Source organism: Trachurus japonicus, chromosome 10 (genome assembly GCF_045865225.1).
Source record: "Trachurus japonicus isolate A0001 chromosome 10, Traja_1.0".
NCBI lineage: Eukaryota > Metazoa > Chordata > Actinopteri > Carangiformes > Carangidae > Trachurus > Trachurus japonicus.
The window spans coordinates 21,057,701-21,078,665 of record NC_140916.1 but is presented as its reverse complement, the minus strand read 5'-3'; the positions used below and the strand labels follow the sequence as shown (position 1 = coordinate 21,078,665).

General features: G+C 44.2%; 1 protein-coding gene across 2 annotated transcripts; it reads right to left on the bottom strand.

The window, feature by feature from the left end:
- Positions 1-148: 148 nt before the first annotated feature.
- On the bottom strand, positions 149-20,303 carry LOC146979943 (ras-GEF domain-containing family member 1C-like). Of its 2 annotated transcripts, none has more exons than XM_085789970.1 (14): positions 19,936-20,303; positions 8,182-8,400; positions 7,835-7,957; positions 7,476-7,613; positions 5,620-5,841; positions 4,363-4,437; positions 3,633-3,734; positions 2,994-3,096; positions 2,822-2,901; positions 2,631-2,726; positions 2,416-2,511; positions 2,210-2,333; positions 2,028-2,100; positions 149-1,933 (listed from the first exon to the last, which is right to left on the bottom strand). In XM_085789970.1, the coding sequence occupies exons 2-14, from the start codon at positions 8,392-8,394 to the stop codon at positions 1,909-1,911; spliced, it is 1,470 nt and encodes a 489-aa protein (XP_085646096.1). In that variant the 5' UTR covers positions 8,395-8,400; positions 19,936-20,303; the 3' UTR covers positions 149-1,908. The 2 variants fall into 2 exon arrangements, with proteins under 2 accessions (XP_085646096.1, XP_085646097.1); XM_085789971.1 differs by having other exon boundaries at positions 3,633-3,731; positions 19,936-20,288.
- Positions 20,304-20,965: the final 662 nt, after the last annotated feature.

Below are 20,965 nucleotides of genomic sequence, written 5' to 3'. Positions count from 1 at the left end.
GGTGAGGGCTTGGCCTCAATAACCATGAAATACACTGCTGCATTCACTCCCTGAGCTGCACCCAGCAATGGATGTGTGTGCGGCGTATAGCTGGCTCAGCAGTGAAATGATACGATGTCCTGGAGTCGATTGTCATTGAAAACACATGTTCAACACAGGCAATGTTTATTAAAACATGTCGTCACCTCGAATGGCAGGTTTGACATCACATCTCTGGCTCTCTATTCTTAACTTGTCTGGGGGGAATGTGTTACAAGAAAAAGCAAGTTTATTGATGACATATGAGGAGGGAGAATTAAAGTCAGTCTGTTATTAAGAGGGAAAGGTGCTTCTTAAGAGAAAACACTGACATCAATCAATTAGAGCAAACTGAATAAGACTTTTTAAAAAGCTTATAATTACACAGTTCCCAATCTTTTCCCCCACAACCACCCACCCTCCTTCCCAACCCCACCCTCCAAAAAAGAAAAAAAAAAAAAAAAGGCTCCCGAACCACAACAAAACAAAGCTTAGTGACAATCCCACAAAACAATAAACAACACATTTCAAGTCAGAGGAACCTGAATTATCATGACAACCAGTGATTTATATGGCACAAGTTTCCCTCTTTACTTCTTTAGACAGACAAAAGTCTCCGGTTCATCATCATCCTTCCATCGAATGCAACAATACATCATCATTAGAAAGTCTGTGTTGTTGTAGTCATCTTTACAAGGTGGATACGCTTTAATGCCCCTTTGAAACGTCGTAGCATGCCATTGGACTTAATTTTCAAGAAAGGAAAGTTTAAGTTACAATAAAAACTATACATCTGTCAGCACAGAAATCTCCATAAATATATCAGACAACTGAACGTCAGTCAGAGAAAACTTCCTGAAGAGCAGAAAGATGAGGGCAAAAATGTCACCTGTACACAATCTACAACCTGGCCTGGCTCCTGCTGTGACCGCTGAGCTATACTGTCGTTTTCTTGCATTAATGGCACAACACATTTTAAAGGAGTAAACACTTTTTTAAAACACTTTCCCAAAGGCTTTCCAAAAATAACATAAAAGAATAAATAATATTACGAGAAGAGATGAGCAATAAAAACAGGTTTCTCCAGTCACTCTCACGTAAAACAAGACAGTGACAATCTTAACGGACATGAATGCATGAACAAACGCGCGCACACACACACACACCATACACACACACATAATTAAAAAGTACACATGAGATGAACTGGTTAAATGCTCAAGGCATGTCATATCTTCTGCTGACCCAGATATACACACGGTTGCCATTCCTTCAGTAGACCTATAAAATTTGACAGCTGATGTGGGCTAGCCAGCGCCCGTCACATCATTGTAAGTTTCATTACAGTACGTTACAAGTAGAGGAAAAAATAGTTAAATTAAATACCAAGACAAGGCTTTGGACCAAAGGGGAAGAGAAAGAGAGAGGAACAGGGAGAGGAGCAAATACAAAAACAACTATAGCATCAGTAGGAATTTCATTTTATAAAGTGGTTTTCCCTGTAACTGTACTCTCTATTGTAGTAAACAAATCTTCACAGAGTAAACACACATCGAGGGGACGGGGGAGACGGGGTGGGGGGGCTGTGTCCCTCTCCGACATATTGTACCTCATCACTGATACGCTGTGAAGGCATTTTGTTCCAGTTTTCTTAGCTTAACATTTTAAATTCACTTTTTTGATGCGTTGATTTTTGTTCTGTTTTTTGTTTTGTTTTGTTTGTTTTTACACTCTTCTTGATGAATCCTGTTCATCATGTTGCTTTTTTTCCTCAATAATTTCTTTATAGAAAAACACCTAAGTACCAGCTAGGTTCCTTCACAGTTTGTTTTAGTGCAGTGAGATCACAACGCTCCCTCGCTGGCGGGAGGGTCAGCTGCCGTCAGTTTCTCATGTCTTTCCCAAAACGTTAGACCTGATGAGAGGAAAGAGGCGAGATGCTGGTTTAGGACGGTGCATCTTCATACACTCAATATCGTCTTTCATCTGGTTTGTATTATGATCCATACCTGAGTGCTTTCCACCTGTCCTTCTCTACCTGGTTCTCTGGACTCTCGCTCTCATAGGATGCGAGGTAGAGTCCTGAGGTTTGATGAAAAGGAAAAAAAACAGTAGGGTTGGTTAGATTAAACACAAACAAACATATTTAGACACGTCCTTAAAACAAAAATAGCATGGTATAGGTTCTCACCATCCTCGCTGAAGATTGGAGCAGTGTGGAGGTAGTGCAGGATGGCTCGATCCTCCTCAAATGGACACTCCACTTGTTTCCATGTCATGAATTCCCCGACCTGTCGTGCCAGCTCCACGAATTTCTAAAAACACAAAATAGTACTCAATAAATCTATTTTAGGATGGCTAAATGCACCACAGTGAGGTAAACGGTGACGGTCTAACCTCAAAGTTGACGTGGCCATTGGGCAGCCGATTGGCACATCCTTCATTCAGGAAATAAATATCTTTGATCAGCAGACTGAAGAAGGGAATTACAATCTAGGGACGGGAAACAGACGAAGATAAAGAAAATATTGGCACAAAGTGGATAATAAAAGACTGAATCCATGCCAGCATGCTTTCAGAGTGAATGCAGTGACACAGAGTTGAGCCCGTACCCTTTCTCTGTTGCTGTTGGCAGTCTGAGAGCGATGGGCGGCCCCCCGCAGGGCGGTCCTGTAGTTGTAAAAATTTCCCGTAGGATCCATCTGATGCTGTCAGAGTAAATGGCAACAAACGACACAGCATCAGCTTCAAGTTATGGTCTGTCTTGTACTTCTCAGTATGTGAACGGCTGCGTTATGCTTACCTCCAGAATGTAGAACTTGGCAGTCTTGGCTTTGCCCCAAGTCTTCTTCAGCCGTGACACAGGACTCATGTTCATACCAGCTACACGAGGAAAGGATTTCAACTATTAACACCATGTCAGGCAGCAGAACACCTGGTGATATTGCTCTCAGATCTGACTAAATTAGACTCACAAATGATGGCCATGAGGGAGTTGAAGTTTCCAATGTTGAAACACTCCCTGGCGACATCGATGAAGAACTCAATCACCTGAGCTCTTTGTTTTTTCTTCGCTGGCTGCAAAAAGGAGACAAAAGAATTCATTTTTCACAGTCAACGTTATCTTTCTATGCAGAGGTACTGGCACAGTCCTTGTCAGTGAGAGTGAACTACAGCAACGTGACCATTAGGGGGCAGTAATGCTCTGTAACAAATAAACCCCCTTCGCCCCTCTGCTTGTTTACAAAAATTCAAGACCACGACAGTGTTTTGTTTTTACAGAAATTATCATTTAAAATCTAAAATCAGTAAATTAAATGTCAGTGTTTCAGCTTTGTGTTAAAATAAACTTTGACCCCACACTGCAGAATATTAATATGTACAAAAATAGGCTATATCTTTCTAATGTCTCCTCTGAATTCATTTTCATGTCTACTTCATGATTAAAGTGCTTTTCATCAATGGTTGTCCTGTTTTGTGACCAGGGTAAGTGCTCTTCATGTTTTTGGAGACTTTTAACACACTTCATTTTTAGCATAATGAGTATTTTTATCCCTTCTCTTTGCTTCTGAAGTCCAATGTCAGAATAAATGAGCTCCTGCTGTACCACTCACCATGCAAATCTCTGTAGCTACCAGGTAACACAGTCTGTTGAACCATCTGACATAAGCCTCCAGGTTGGAGGTTTTCTTCTTCTGGTCACTGAAGCATGGCTGCTGATGATAAACATACGCACGCACACACACGCACACGCACACGCACACACACACACACAAGTGAGTATAGGAAGCGTTACCATAGAGAATTCCTCAGATCCTAATTAGCTTCCTATCTACAGGCTGACCCCCTATGTGAGTGCAAATGACAAAGATGGTGAGCTGAGAGCGGAAATAACACGATCAATGGAGAGCAAGTGAAATAAACACAGGAGGAAGGACACAGAGAGAAGACGAGCGAAAGAGACAGCAACTGAATACGAAGAAAACCCACAGTAGAAAGGAGAGGAAAAATATTAAAGTATTCAAAATAAAGGGCAGATGTGTGCACATGCACGGGAGACAGAGCCTGTGACATTACAATGCTGTGCTGCTTGTGACCTTTTGACTGGCTGACTTCATTTTGGCATTAGGTCCTGATCGGACCTAATGCACCAACAGTACAATGTACATGGTTTTTTACAGGATTCCCCGACAAAGCAAAACGGAGAACAGGAAAAAAACAAAACAATAAAGGCTGAACAGACTAGGGGTTTCCACTGATATGGCAAAACATTAGACAACACTAATTTTCGCATCCACTCTCATGAGTTACTATTAAAAACAACACTGACTGATTAAAGTTTACCTGTGTTCCATCCAATGGGTCTTTCTGAACAAAGGCTTGAACAAACTCCTCTGGTCCAATGTGACTCAAATGTTCCTGGAAAACACACAGACACACGTGAACACACACACACATGAACACAGATGGGTCGAGCCCCATTAATAATTCTTTCATTTCAGTAATGGAAGACAATCAATAAAGGGAAGTAATGACTCATCGACGTGACTTATTGGAATCGTATATCCTCAAAGTGACACTTGAGACGATATTCACTTCTATTAAAAGACAACTGTGCAGTCACATACATGTGCAAATCAAAATGACTCATCAGACCTTTCTCAATGTGTGAGTTAATCTAAAAATAAAAAAACGCATACAGACACTCACAAAGTGATAGAATCTAATTCTTCTTTTTTAATAAAAACTGACTTGTTGAGAAAACCTACAATAAAAAAAAACAAGACAGAATAAAGTGCTGTAGTCTGTGTGTGCACTGTACTCGTCTGTATCTGTCTTTCACTCGCCTTTGTGTGTGTGTGTGTGTGTGTGTGTGTGTGTGTGTGTAGCTGTCAGGTCACATATATCCACACTGGTTTTATCCCCTTTGTTTGAAGCCCCAGGCACATCACTGACTTCTGGGGTGATGTCACCACTCAGACAAGGGTACAGGCTTACTCAGGCACACACACATGCGTGCACGGACGCGAACACACACACACACACACACACACACACATACAGAAACACTCCCACCCCCAGATACACGTGCCCATATCAAGACACACATGAATAGACTGAAGGCACCATGCATGCAATGTGAGGGACACTGCAGGAGATCCTTTTGTTCATGTATGTTTCATTGCATTATTCCCTTTGTTCTTGTTACACTGGCTGAATAGTAGTTAACAAGACTTAAAGACTGTATACTCTGAAGAGCTGACAAGCAATAATCAAGGTTAAACTACAGCGATCTTCAAGATGCTGTAAGAGCACAGTGTTAAGTGTTTCTGCCAGTTTTGGTTTTCTACTGTACCTCCTCCCCTCTTCCCTTTGTTCTTTTAGACATTTTGTATCATCCTCATATCAGTTTCTCTTCCCTCCTTCTCCTCTTTTGAAGTCTTACATCCCATGTTTATGTCCTTGACATAGCTTCACTATCCTTTGCCTCCCTCCCAATCAAACATCCTCTCCTCTCCTCCTCGCCCATCCTTGTTATCATCTTTTACCCTGACCTCTGTCTCACCCACATCCCCCTCTCTCCCCCCTCTCCCTCCTCACCAGCTCCACGTGGGTGAGCTGCTGTGCCAGTGTGTACGGGTCGCTGCAGATGGAGAGCATGTCCTTCTGGATGGGCGGAGGCTTGGTCTTGAAGGCCACCAGCTTGTCAGAGATGGAGGAGGCATTGAGGGAGACCTTGACGATGCTCTCTTCCCCCTGGCTCATCAGGGCCAGCCTCTGGCTCAACTTCTGCAGCACTTGGTTCAGGGTTTTCCAGTACGCCTGCAGAGGAGAGGAGAGGAGAGGAGAGGAGAGGAGAGGAGAGGAGAGGAGAGGAGAGGAGAGGAGAGGAGAGGAGAGGAGAGGAGAGGAGAGGAGAGGAGAGGAGAGGAGAGGAAGGAGAGGAAGGAGAGGAGAGGAGAGGAGAGGAGAGGAGAGAGGAGAGGAGAGGAGAGGAGAGGAGGAGAGGAGAGGAGAGGAGAGGAGAGGAGAGGAGAGGAGAGGAGAGGAGAGGGGCTGTCAATAACGACTTTAAGGCATAATTTATTAATGCTCCATAGATGAGTAATAGGCACAAATGAAAAGAACGTCCCGGTTGCCAGGTTGTGAGCCCATATTTCAGCACTCTACTCTTTTCCAAAGTATGCTGTCTTTGTCATGGTTATAAATATACTCCCTAAATAAAAGTTGGTTATTGGCAAAGGTGCTTCCACTAGAAAATATGTGAACTAGTAATGAAGTAAAAATGATCCTGACTAGGAGAGAGGTCAGGATACATTCCAGTGAAGTAATGACTCACATCAGTGTAGACTCACAACCTGGCACCCCAGTACAATGTCATTGTACAGTAACATGCACATATTCTTTACCTGGCATGTCTCAGTAGGTTATATAAACTGTATACTCTCAGTTTATTATTGAGGTAGTTTTTTTGCACTATGCACTATGTCTGAGCACTTAAGAGCTTCTGAGAATGAATAAATTACTGGCAATTTATAAACTCTTTATATGTGTAAATTACCTCATTAACTGTATCATTGTGTGGCTGGTTGCTGAAAACCTTTAATCTCCAAAACATTAAGATTTAAACAGAACATCTTTATTTTTAGCACAAAGGCAATGCATTTTGCCACTATCTAATGGTGTTTGAAAGGATTTAATGAGCTCAAGAATGAGAAGCACAATGTAATTTCTCAGCTGAAGTAAAACTCGTCTTTGAGGTTTTCACACAACGGCGGTGGAGAGCAATATGTCCAGGAATGTGTGTTTCTGTGCCTCTCCCTCCAGATGACTGGTCACCGAGGCCGTTGGGTCAGTCTCTCTCACAAATGACCCAGAGCCACAGCTCCCACATGTCTGCACACACATGCACACACCCATACTGTGGACAGCCAGCTGCAAATAGCAGCACATTCATCACCACCTGCCCTATCCTTCTCTCTGTCCTCTCTTCACCTTCCTCCATTTTTCCTACTCGTCCACTCCCTTTCACCGTCCTCTCCTCTGCTCTCTATGCCCCGGTATCCCATCCCCCCCATTTTCTCTCCATCCATCTCCCTCCCTCTATTTTCCCTTGAGGCTGCAGATAGAGCCACTCCTCTAATATCCTTCCTTCCTCTCCTCTCTCCTGTAATATAAGATTGTGTAACACAGATCTGGAGCCTCTCACCCTACACTCACACTCTTTCTCACTGCAGCTACAGCTTGTAAGGATATAATGGACACAGCAGTGTGGCTGAAAATCACCGCATCACGAAATGTTATTCTGTAGAAACTGACAGTTGTTATCTTGTAGCAGCCCTTTTTCTTCTTTTCTTCTTCTTTTTGATGATCTAACATCATCCCCAAACTGTCTTTGCTGAGGATGACTGGTCTGTCTGCTATAATATGAGTACTGTCCTGTGCCATTGGTGTACCTCATCACATGGAGCTATCCTGTGGATGAAGTCCTTCAGGTATCCCACCATCTTCTCGTCCCTGAAGTCAGATGGGAACGTCTCCGTCCATTCTGTCAGCAGCTGCAGGATCTTGGGACCAAACTTGCGCACTTTGGCCTGTTGTTGAAGAAGTGAAAGAGCTTTATCAGGATTTTGTGACTCATTCAGCAAAAAAACAAAACACTATCGTTAGCTATATGTCAAACTGTAAAAGCGTGGTTATTGTTTACATGCGGAACACAAGACTCGTCTACATGTTTCTTTCTGTACCTCCTGTGTTTTTTAGCTCGTGCATGCGTTCACTGGAGATATGTATTTATGTGTGGTGCAGTGCTGACCGTATCGAGTGGGCTCTGATCCAGCTGCTGCTGTTTAATGCACAGCTCACACACCCTGGCCAGCAGCTCCGGAGGAGGGATGAACAGACGAGCACTCAGCAAGAAGGTAAACACATAGGCTTTCTGTCAGAGGACAGAAGGAGACATTCACTAAGACACTGTCACAACATCAATAAAAAAACACTGCGGCGTTCTGTAATTAAAGGAAGCCGAATAGCATTTTAAACAGAGACACGGGACTAATAATCTAATTGGCAATACTGTCATTACCACTATATTCTGAAATTGACTTTCTGATGGAGGGCTATCAATGAATAGCGGATTAAATGAGGTACGTTTCTCTTTACCTCAGGGTAGTAATCCGCAGTGGGCACCAGATTCTGAATGAGAGTGTCCAGGGAGGCAGAGGTGATTGGGGGCCCATCGGCAAGGCAAGCCCCGGGCCCCGGGCCCTCCTGTGGGGCCTCCTCCTCCTCCTCCCCAGGCTCAGCACAGGCCAGATGAGGGCTGAAGCCACTGGGAGTGGTGAACATGGTGCCTGAGCACGCAGTCTGGGGCATTCCTGTCTAAAACACAAAGAGACACGCAGAAAAAACAAAACTGTCAGCAGAATATAGACAGAAGAAAAAGAAGAAGAAATAGAAATAGAAACTGTGCACGTAGAGGTTATAGTTCAATTTATGTTGGAATGTGATGCATTTAATGCATATTTAGCTAACACTGGGTCTCTGGCAGACTTCATCACTTTCTTGTAAAAGGTTGTTTTAGTATAATTGTGAAAGTCATACTGGACAGAAACCTTAGAATGACTCATTAAAAATATATTTCAATGTTTCCTCTACTTCAGCCCTAATTCTCTCCCTATTTTTTTTATCATTTCCAATTCACTCTCTCCACAGCAGTACACTCATCCTTTCCAACTGATGACCCGCTGTCAACGTCTGGGGATCTGGAATACCCCCCACCCCCACCTACACCCCACCCAACAGCTGCCCCCATCTCCCACATCAACAAGACGGAGGAGGGAGTGAAAATGTGGGTCACTCAGTCGCCGTGGAGACTGTTGCTGCCCGAAAGCGATCGCGTGGCCTCTATCTATGTCTTTCCCTTTAAGGATGCTTTGGGTAACACATTTTAAAAATTCAACATGCTCCTTCCCTCAATGGACCAACACTGCAGCTGTAGTGGAGAGGGGCACTTACTGCGCTGTACGCTAGAGTGGAGATACTACGGAAACTGATCCTCTGGGTGCACTTACCACCATCACTCATCATCTCCTTAATGTCATCTGCATGTAACTGATAAATCACACTCACACCCCTACATTAACAAGTCTTAAAATGGCAAGGAAGAGAGGAGGAAATACTTCTCGTACATGGCAAATGGCAAGTAATGAAATTGTTTCTGAAGTATTTTGACATGAATTTGTTCTTTACATAATCTCTGCTGTGTTCAGGCTCCTGCCGACCAAACCTGGTGGTGACTATGTCTACCTGAATCAGACATCATCACTGAGAGCTGCTGCAGTCTCTCTGTACCTTCAGGCTTGTTCAGCAGCGAAAGCCTCTCTGCCTGCAGGAGTCACAAGAAGGGCAGCAAAGCCACATGCTAACAGCGAGACCTTGAGCGACACCCAGGAAGTTATTTTCTGATCTAAACACGCCATATTCTTCCTGCTGTTTGTAGCTCAGACAGCAGCCAGAGCTGTAAGCACACACAAAAACACACACACACACACACAAATACTGACACATAAACAGCAAAGCAGAAGAAGGCAGAAGAGCTGAAAATAATCCTTCCTTTACTCTAGCGTAAGTGACAATGCCTTTGTCCCAAATCACTGGGGGAAAACCTGGGAATGGTCAGTGTTTGCTGCAATCGTTTCATCTTCTTGTGACCTTCAGGCACCCCCTCGTCCCCCTACCCCCCGGCCTATCAGCCACCACGATCAACCGGCATCTTGGGCCCCTTGGGTGAAAGGTCAAGCACACACTGTTGACCAGAGGAGCAGGTCGTGTCTCAAGTTTCCTGTGTGAGAGGCTCGGGTTTCCTTTGTTCTCCCTTGTTCCCCTCCACATGGGCACTTATTCATGCACCTGCACACACCTGCGGTAGAGATCGGCGTACAGAAACTGGGGAGGGGGGAGGAGGAGGGGGGGGTTTGCCTTCTGTGAGGCGGTTTTACAGCCTTCCTTCCTACTAACACCCGCAGGCTATATCTCTCACAATAAATGCTGTGGTGGGGCTGAAATCCTCTGGTCTGATCCTGAGAGCTGTAATCGTTGCTCCGCACTGCACACTGCTCTGTGATACGCTGACAACAGAGGCAAGAAGAGGTGTTTAACTAAGCAGCTGATGCTCAGGACGTCTGACCGAGCTGTTTCAAATAAAATACTGGGACTGTATACCACACTTGAGAAGGACAACTCAAATATATCTGTCTGTCCGTGTTCTGCAGTTGAAAAAGCTTTTTAAATCCTCTATTTTATCATGTAACCATACCAGCTCAGTTGAAAATTTAGCACCACAGTCCAAACTGCAACCCCAAAGTGTCCTTAATAACATTTGAGCTGTTTTGCTCCCACTGTCACTGTCTAGATTAGGTTGCATGAGGAGCAAGCCCGGGGTGTCCTTGCAGAAAACTCTTCTAGATTGGATAACAACATGGAGCCAAAGAGAGGACATGCCTCGATAAACAGAAAAATAGACAAATCCAGCAAGTCTCTGTGAGCTCTACGGTAACTGGAAGGAATTGCTTTTATGTTAGAACAACTGACAGGAAGACAAAGTCGGCCCCGCTCTAGGAGTCTGTGCGACTAAATCCAGGAGTTTATCTGCAAGTCATCTCATACATATCCAAACACACACACGCACGGAACCTTGCGTGTGTGTGTTTGGATATGTATGGGAATGACTGTGAGTTTTACTCTACGTGCTCAAACTGTCAATGATTCGCTTGTGATAATCTTCACTCTCCTTATTTCCCCCCACCACATTCACCCCCCCACCTCCCCTCAGCATTTCTCAGGCTCTGATACATCATTTCATTACAGCTCTGCATCTCTGTCAGTCAGTGCAACAGCGTGTGCAGGAAAGGGTCAGTCAGGTGACTCCTCTACAGATGTGCACACTGAATTACAGGCCAGTCCTCGGTGTCTGTGTATAAGACACACTTGCCTTGTTTTGTTTTTTTCTACTGTGCCACTAAAACTGCAGGAGGATTAAGATCACAACAATGTGGGAGTGGAAAGTAGCAGTTTCACAAAAGAAAAACAGCAGCTGTATTGATGTATCTTTAGATGCTCACTTTAAACAAAAGTGACAGTGGGAAATGGCATAGCCTGTTGAATTTCATATAATTCTGGAGCCTGGAGTCTATAATATGCTATAATGCCACTTTCATGTCACATGGGGTGGATGGTAGAGAAGACAGCGATTGTCATATTAGCGATTTGTGTTTGTGACTGTGTCCAGATTTGTTTCTGGACTTCAGGCACCTGTGGATTTGTCAGTGTCAAGTTGAAGGATGTTGAATATTTTAGAAATAAAATCCTGACATCATGAAGTAGGAAACAGCATTGACATTTTGGTTTTGTGATAAAATCATTGTAATGTTTAACTGTTACATAACAAAATGAAGTGTAACCGTAGCAAAAGGAAAGTCATCACACTGACTCAATAATGTCAGTGATGCAGCAATGTACAACAAAGTGAAACACTATGAGCTAATAAATGAGCAAAACCTTTGTGTGAACTGAACTAACTGTAGTTTAATGTTGCTTCTTATGAATCATAATTTACATATGCAAGAAAACAATTGTGTAATTTTGACCTCAAAGACATTCACAGTCTGTCTTTAAAGTGGAAACCTACAATATCCTGTTGTCTGGGTTATTTTTAGCCTTTGTGACATTTCTAGATGACAAACACAAACCAAGACCAACTTCCTTTATAATTTACATCCGTATTATTGACACCACTTTTTTTTTCCATCATTGTCAACAAGAAGTCATTTCAGCTGTACTCTATGTATAACTTGTTTCCATACCTCATGATACACCAAGCTCCCTCTGTGCCTGTCACACCATATCAACCATGCAGGAAAAAAAAACACACACACAGTGAGAAACAAGCAGCTAAGAACAGGTGAGTGTAGTGGTGTGTGCTCTAATCCCCCCTGAGATCTCCAGCAGCCAGCCAACGGAGGCCCTCCACTGTCTAGACAGCTGGGGGAGTGTCATTGTTCATGCCCCTTACAACGTGTGTGTGTGTGTGTGTATGTGTATGTGTGTGTGTATTATCTTGTGATTCTGTCAGGTTGTTATCATTGCCATCAGGGGATCTGCCTGCTTTGTTCTATCATGATTAACAGAATGGCACTGTCTAGAGACACACGGTCTTTATCAGCACCCTTGACTGTCTGGCTGTGTGTGTGTGTGTGTGTGTGTGTGTGTGTGTGTGTGCACGTGTGTGTGCTGATGAAACAATGGCATTCCTGACACGTCCGAGCAGCTTGAATCTGTCAAGCGGCTTCATCACCTTCTGTTAATCTCTGTTGCTAGTAGCCATCTCCATTTGGGTCTCTGTAAAACCTGTTTCACCACATTATTGGTATTACTCACGTCCACCTTTGCATGTGCGTGTCTGTGTGTTAAGTGTGTGTTGATGAGTAGAGCGGTGACACAGCTGCTGACAAACTGGTTCTTCCATTAAAGAGTCAATGGAGGCAGACCATCAGAATCAGAGACAGCTCTCCACTGAGACTGAGGGGGCTTATTCAGGACAAACCAAACCACTGTCTGACCTCTACCATTAAGGAGTTGAGGGTGAAAGGTCAGGGGCTGAGGTTCTTTGGTGGGAGCAGATGGACTACAGTAGCAGCTTTGTCGGCATCGAAAGTCACTCTGGGGTCATTGTTGTAATTATACTCTGCTGCTTGGCTCAGTTTCAAGGCTGCATATAGGTTTTGTCTGCACTGGGGACATTTTTTAAAAAGTTCTTGAAGAGAGAGAGTTTTTAAAAGATCCATTAGCGCCGTCACAGCTGACTTTGATTCATTGACACTGCTCAGCACGTCTATTCATCACCACCGCTAATGAACATTATAGACAAAGAACTTGCCTACAGGTCTATATGCTTTTTATAGTAGCACCAATAGACAGAAGCCTGTCATTAGGATGCTAGGAGATACAGCCTCTCAGTGTGGGCCTTTGATAAGGATGAGCATCTATTTCTGATATGTAATACTCAAACTACCTGAACTACTGGTAGCATTCTTTCTCAAGCTTCAACAAATCCCTCACGTGTCTTCAAAGTTCATGTCTTTGCGGACACAGCTGATAGCCAATTCAATCTATTCCTGCACCAGCAGACTTTATCCAACTGATAAGGGGTTTGACACCTTTGATGACAAGCTTAATCAAGATCAAAAATACAGTGTAGAGGTTTGTAACCCACTGTTTAAGGAAATGTGAAAATATAGTAAATAGTCAACCTGATATTTTAGTGTTTTGAAGTTATTTACTGTATTTTTTGCAATGGGAAATTGGACTGACTTAATACATCTGTGGTTTCACCGACAGGATATGCCGTATTGATACTGTGAAACGCCACAAAGCGGGAGTGCCTGTACTTCATGATTTGATGCAATGCTATTCTTAGAAGAGCAGCACATGATGAAAGTTGAGCACAGCAAATATCCGGCATGAGTGTTGCAGCAACGTTTTGTTTTGTTTCTGTATAGCTGCTTCCTGGTTTAAGAGATCTCAGTGAAAGGGAGGTAGAAAAAAAAGTCTGAGGTAAAAACTACATCCCCTATCTTGCTTGAGGATGTGATGAGTATAGGAATAAGATGGCAAAGATAGGCAAAAAAAAAAAAAAAAGGTGGGCGGGCTGCGGAGGAGGGGGTGAGCGGGTGATATTCACCCTCAGGGTAGTGTGCAGACAGTCTAGGCTCTCTGAATGTTAAACTCGCCTCCTGCCCAACTCACTAGACTCCTCTTTTCTTCAGCAGACTCCATCATATGAATGACACCAGCTAACTCATTTACATACATAACACCTCCTGTCAAATCTAGGGCCCTGATGTTTGCTCCTTTAACACTCTACAATTTCAACTCTTCATCTATTTTGGGACTATGCTCTAAAAAGCAGATCCTTGTGTATTTTTGGTCATGACACTGTTTTGCGTGCCGTAGAGTATTGCAGCTCTGGCCTAAATTTTCCTCCGTGTTCTTTGAAAGCTGAAATGATACAACTAGAGAAATAATGGAGCATTCTCACAATGCCATGGGCTTAAAAAGAAAGTAAACACCTTTTTTGTCATCCAGCCTCTCGCTCTCCGTTTCCTTCCACATGCATCCTCGAGTCCTCCCTCCTCCCTTTATATCCCTACGCCCTACTTTCCAATGAGCCCCATCAGGACGCCTGCACAGATGGCCCTGCAGCAGCCTGCTCTCCCAGTGGGAGCTGCTGGCATGGGTGGTTTTTTGGCCCTCTGCCCCTACCATCATCCCAAGTCTTTACAGGAGCTCAAAAGTGTATTGGCGTTCAGTCTGAATGCCGAAGTACAAGGGGTGGGGGGGGGCAATCTGGCTGCTTAGCTGCGCAGTGACTGTTTGGCACCACTGACAACGGAGAGGGCGCAAAATACCGCACATATGTCACCGCACACACTTCACAACAAAATCTAACCAGTGCACTATTGTTGGTTAATGGTGTGTGTGAGTCTGTATTTAGAGAGAAGTGGAGCTGAAAACAAATGACTCCATTGTATCTTGAGAAAACACATGCATGCACACTTGCACCCACACAGCAGCCAAACGCTGGATTGAGTTACAGTCGAGGCATTCCAGCTCCCCACCCATTCACCAGCCTCTCTTTGTGGTACGAGCCCTGATGGATGTCGGAAATCACACTCCAGCCTCAATGGACACACACACACCCCCAAAATCCCCCTTGTATTGGAATTCCCTTGTCCTGTCTGACCGGAGTCACACTGAGATCCTGGCACCTGTTCCACATGCACCGGCTCCATCAATCCCAATGTAAAGCTCAGTGGGAATTCACCAGCACGAACACACCCTGCGCACATGTGTAGTCGTCCTCATTCCTGAGCGAGTTTGGACACAGCTGTGCGCACATATATGTGTTTGGGTTTCTGTTGCTTGCGAAAGGGCAAAGGAAGTCAGAGTGTATCTAAGTCCAAGTGAAGTCATTCCTTCGCTGTGTAAACAACCATCTGTCCTACTGTTCTCCAAGAGGTGTGGCTGTGCCTCGCTGTTTTCTTGCATCAGCACAAAAACAGGGGGAGGAAGAGCAAGATACGAATACTTGTGTTACACAAGAGAAGGAGCACAAGTTAAATCCCAAAGTCAAACTATTACCAGACCAAAATTTACATTTAGATGGAATCAAGATCTGCATTACGCAAAAACCATCAGCCTGAGAGAAAATCTCTGCTTTCGAGACAAATTCTAAAGGTTGAAAACCATTATCCAGTGACTCCACTTTCAAACCACTTCACATGTGTAAAAAATACAAAATCTATTCCCCCCAGTTTGCTGAGGATGAACATGAACACTAAAATGAACTAAATGGCTCTGACGTGTGATGGGTTCTGGGCAATGTAACATGTTACTTAGAGATAATTGTAGCTGAGCGGAGATTGGCTCGTAGTAAGCACATAGCGCGTCTGAGCTCTAAGTGCCCTAAATCTGTCATTCACAATGGTCATAATGCTCTCAAAAACAGTCATGTATTATTCATAATATCCCAATTCACCACCAACCCATGATGCAACGTTCACTGGAGGACAATCGGACATTAGTGGTTTTGTCTCTGTCCTACACAGGCATAAATTTAGGTGTCAGAGAGTGTCACTTATGGAAAATTACTTACTGAAAGAATGGAAGAATGTGGGAAAGAAAGCAGAGCGGAGTGATTGAGAACATCCAGACAGAAAGGCTGAGTGAAACAATGCCCGTGAGCAGCCACCTCAATGGTCCTTTAAGCACTTTTTAAAATTAGACTCTTCATCCAAACACCCACTCAGTACTGTATTACTCTCAATTAAACCTGCACAATACGCACCGCAAACTAATGAGCGAGAAGGAAACAGATGCAAATCTAATAACCAGACGTTACTAATTTCATCACGACTGTCTCCTTTGCCATTAAACCACATCTATCTGCTCATTACAACCAGCATGGGCAGGGACAGCGCACTGTGTCACTAGCTGCTGATGTATGATGTCAAAGTACTAATTACTGAAGTTGAATCGCAGGGTCTGGACGACTCATGCGTGTATTTTGATATTATTAAAAAGACAGAGGTCAGGATACATGCTTCATTGATAAGCATAATAAGTTGTTTTGTGTTTATATTTGGACAACCAGACATTTCGAACCTCTAATTTTTGATGCTTTCTGGAAGAACATGGTACCTTCACATGTACTATTCAATAAATTCATGATGAAAATGTATAAATTCTGAAACAGCATATAAGATTTAGTATTATTAACAAAATGTTCTGTCTTTTTTTCCTTTCCTTCCTCATTAAACCTTTTCAGGACACATTTTTCTGAAAATTATTAATTGTTCACATCCACCTGGGCTGTCTTGTTGTCTTTGCTGCCTTCGAGGATGCACTGCTACACTTCTTTGGACATTGACCAAAATTATAAATCAGCTAAATGTCATAGCCGCAGTCACATGATGTGCATGTGAACAACACAAACTAACAAAAGAATGACTCACTCATTAAAGACACTGCTCCACTGAGCTGATGGGGGCTGAAAACTGCAGGGCGCGTTCAATTTGTTAAATTAAAAAGATAACAGCAGAAGTTACACACTGTCCTTTAAATCTTTTAATAATTGTTTCGAACACAAGTAAGTTGACAGCAAGTGAAATCTTGAGGTTGAATTCCTCGAGCAAATACCTCTGTTAAAGTTAAATTAGTTCAGTGAGCACTATTTGGGAACTTTTCTTTCTTTATCTGCAATCTGGAGACACGTCTGTCTAATCATTAGTCAGGTGAGCAGAAGCTTCCCAGCCTGACAAACCAAATATTCTGTCATTACTTGGAGCCTATATCTGATGAAGTAATCTATATGCTTACTCCAGTGGTTTATTGAACACACTGGGGATCTAATCATATTCCATTACCTTTTGGACCCAGCCAATCCATACTCACAGGCCATCAATAGCTGCCCACATGACAGCATGCAGGCCATGTGGAGGCAGCTTACGACCAGCTCTGGAGTGCAGAGCGTTTCCAAGGAGTCGAGGCTCCTGATGGGAGGTAATTAGATGCCTGTTGAGTCCCCACTGCGACACCCCCTCTTCTATCGTTTATTCCATCAGAAATCCCTCTTCCTCCCCTCTCGCCCTCTCTCTTTCTGTCCTTTGCTCCCATGACAGAGCAGCCAGCTGTGACAGAGTGATTCCACATGAGCCCCTCCCTCCCCCCATCAGCCTCAGCCTGTCAGTGTGATCCCTCTCATCATCCCCACGTCACTGTGCAAAGGTGCAGTGCAGCCAAAGGATATCCAAAGGCCTGTCAGGTACAGGTTTTTTAAATAAACCTCTACTGACTTGAGGAGCTTTTCGTGTAAGAAGAAGAAAAAAAATCTGATACACAATCCGGTGGCTGCATTGGGAATTTTTTTTCACCTAAAAGGGGAAATTCCCAAATATAGGAGGAAGATTGAGATGATACAGGAACAGAAAACAGAAATGTGAGAAAGTGTACAAACAGAAAAGTTTGACTATTTATACATTTCTTTTCTTTAATGATTATGTAATTTCCCCCAAGTGGCCCTCTCTGAATTGACAAATGTCATGGCTTCAGCAAAATGAAAAAGGAAAAGGAAAAAGAAAAAGAGAAACAAAAGATTTTCATTCTCGGCTGACTGATCATTCATCCATCCAAGCCCACACAGGAGGATGAGGGCTGGGTCGCATGGCTATCTCATTGATCCAAGTTTGATTTATCTTCATCTGTGTTTTAAAAATCACACAATAAAGTGGAATTCATCGCAGACAGGATTAGGATGTTGTCGTGGATTTCTGTTTTGACTGCTCCGCCTCAAGACAGTAGTGGAGTACTGTCATGTCTGTTGGGCAGAATAATGTGTGGTCGGCAAGTCCTCTGAACACACACACACACACACGCACACACACTCAAACCCCTTCCCCCATATGCACACACAGCCATAAACCTTGTGGTGGTGATAAAGCTGTCATTGCTTCCAGACTAACAGCTACCGTGTTTACATCCCTGTCGACCTGCACCAGACAGACCCCCCACTCCACCCCTCTCTCTCGCCCTCTGCCCCTCTCCACACACACACACACACACACACACACACACACAAACAGTGGCCTCACCCTCTGGGAACTTGCTTCCCTCAATCCCACGTCAAACCAAACCATGCCCTCATTAACAGCACACCTGTTATTCTCTGCAGACTTGGCCTGAATTGGAGGGAACATGTGCCGTAGTCAACGTCTGTACCTGCAGACTTGTTACCAGTGGCTTTCTGACAGACCCCTGCTACGGTGACTCATGCCTGTACAACCTGTTCCTACTATACTGTTAGAGCAAGCTGTCACTTCGACGCAAAGCCATTGTATCACCGAGGCTTTATGGATTCAAAACTGACAGGCCAAACTGAGCAGGTAAACCTTGGAGAGGAGGTGGAACAAAAACCTGCATGAAGGACCAAGTCAAAAGGTGCTAATGATCAATCAAAAAAAAGGAGCTTTCTATCCAGAGAGGGTGACATGCAAGGGTGACTGAAGAGGAGCGAGTGATTTGCAGTATTTTGTCCTCTTACAAAGGAAACTCAGCAGGCGTGCCACAGAAAAACAAGAGTGTTTGTTTTTCACCCCACTGAGCATACAGAAGCACATTCAGCCAGTGGAGGTGAGAATGAGCAAATACACATTTCCCAGGTTTGAATCCTAAACAGAGGGAGGGAGAAGCTGCTGCAGCCTCCTGGTGCTCCACGCTGAGAGAAGCACAGTCACGAAACGTGATGCTGCCACTCCGGTGTGTCTTTCACGCCTGAGGGGGAGGGATGGGGCCAGAGCTGAGGGTGTGGGAGCACAAGTGCATTAACCGGTCATATCAACAAACCTGGGCTCGAACCCCCAACCACCTGACAGGTTTCTGACAGCCGGTCTTACTTTCATGCACCTTGCAGTAAGCTGCAGGAGACAGATAACAAATCCTTTTGGTTTGTATTGGTAAGCTGTGTGAGCTGTTACATCGCCCCTGGGTGAAAAGGCTGGTCTTGGATGCTTGCAGTGGATGATGCAGATTTTTTTTCTCCCCCCAAGAAAAATGTCAAGGAGTAAAAATGTCAACAGTGCCACACCTGTTCATTCTGTCCTGTCTCCTCAGATAAGGCACAACACATACACAAAATGCACACATGTGGTGACACATCTGATATGAGAGAGAGAGCCAGGGGAGTGTTTGAGGAAATCAGCGGTGAGTTTACAAAGAGGCTTCGCTCCCGCGTTAATGATTAGGTACACCAAATGAGATAAGCTGCTTCACACTGTGTGGTCAGTTAACCAAACCATGTCCACGACAGTAATAACATGTGACATTTGTCCGAGTTATCATTAGTCGCCACTGTGTTTTACACAGCAATGTACCGAACATCACAATGTCACCTGCCGACATGCCTCACATCTTTCCCTGGAAATGTGTCAGGCAGAAGACGCAGTGACTCCGGGCTGGATACACACGCGCGCGCGCGCGCCCTTTAAACCGACCTGCACACCGCTGACTCACGCCTCAGACAATAATGCTCCTCCATAGTAAAAAAAAAAAAGTAAGGTATCATGATGTCATCACTGTTGCTAGTAAAAGTTACTATGACGACACAGTGTTCCGGTCAGGATGTGTGAAACGGAGGCTGGTGATGGTGCGCTCCACACACACACACACACACACACACACACACACATAGGCTACACACAGATACACAGAGGCACGCACACTGCTGTGGGCGTGAGCGCAATTTCAATATGCTAATATGATAGTAGTGGGGTAACCTTGTTTTATTTAACACGTTATACTCACCAGCACTACACTTTGATCCCCATCTTTTATCCAACTTGTATCCGATCTCAAAACAATAAAACTGCCGCTCCAGATATTCCCAAATTAATTAACGTTTACACAACAGCCTGTGCAACCGGCACCGGTGGGACAAGTGACGCCGGACTCCAGAGGCACGAGCCTGATAGATGTTAAGTGTCGGTGTTGATAATAGCGGGTGAAGACGTTTTTCCACCGGTGGACAGCGGACACGGATGCAGAGCTGACGCCGTGACAGTTAAGTGTATCCCTGAAGGCGTGGCGAGCGTCCTCCCGTCCTGCGCCACGGAGACACGGAGGACCGCACAGCACATCCACACGTCCTCGGAGCAAGTGGTTAGCCCAGAGGAGAGGAGAGGGAACTATTCACGCTTTGATCAAGTCAGCCAAGAATACCGCCACTTCCGTTTGGTGTTTTTTCAAAATAAGATACTCGTGAACGCACGCCCAGATCTTCTCATGCAACTTTACGACCCATGATGATCAACACCAGCAACAACATAAGTGCATTGCATCTTGTCCCCTTGGAAATTGATTTATTCATGTGTAGCCCCCACTGAGCAAAGAGACGTCCAAACGACGTCTTTTCTAAGTCATTTTTGCACGTCTAATTTTGGTCCCCTGAAGGTGCAGACTGTTACTCCAGACGACGTCTTTTTCCGACGTCTACTGAACGTCCAGTATTGACGTCCACAGGACCGCCGTATCAGGGCTATTTGTTGTCCAAATGTGGTCATTATAGACGTCTTTTCTGCGTCAAAATTTAAACCGACATCCACTGAACGTCCACAGGACCGCCGCATGAGGGCTATTTGACGTCCAAATGTGGTCGTTTCGACGTCTTTTTTGCATCAAATTTAAACTAATTTTAGACATTGTTTTTATACTGCTTATAGGCTCTGTGCATAACTGTAGTCCCATTTCAGAAGGTGTCAGACTGTTCCAGTTCACTTTCTTATAGCTTCATTTGGTTTTCTCAGCAGATTACCTAGAAATGCATGCAAAGGTGTAA

Excerpts from the sequence above, each read along its gene's own strand:
- LOC146979943 (XM_085789970.1), bottom strand. The coding sequence starts at position 8,394 with ATGCCCCAGACTGCGTGCTCAGGCACCATGTTCACCACTCCCAGTGGC. Across the intron at positions 5,842-7,475 it reads GGATAGCTCCATGTGATGAG|GCGTACTGGAAAACCCTGAA; the intron begins GTACACCAATGG and ends TCTCCTCTGCAG. Across the intron at positions 2,902-2,993 it reads CTCCCTCATGGCCATCATTT|CTGGTATGAACATGAGTCCT; the intron begins GTGAGTCTAATT and ends TTCCTCGTGTAG.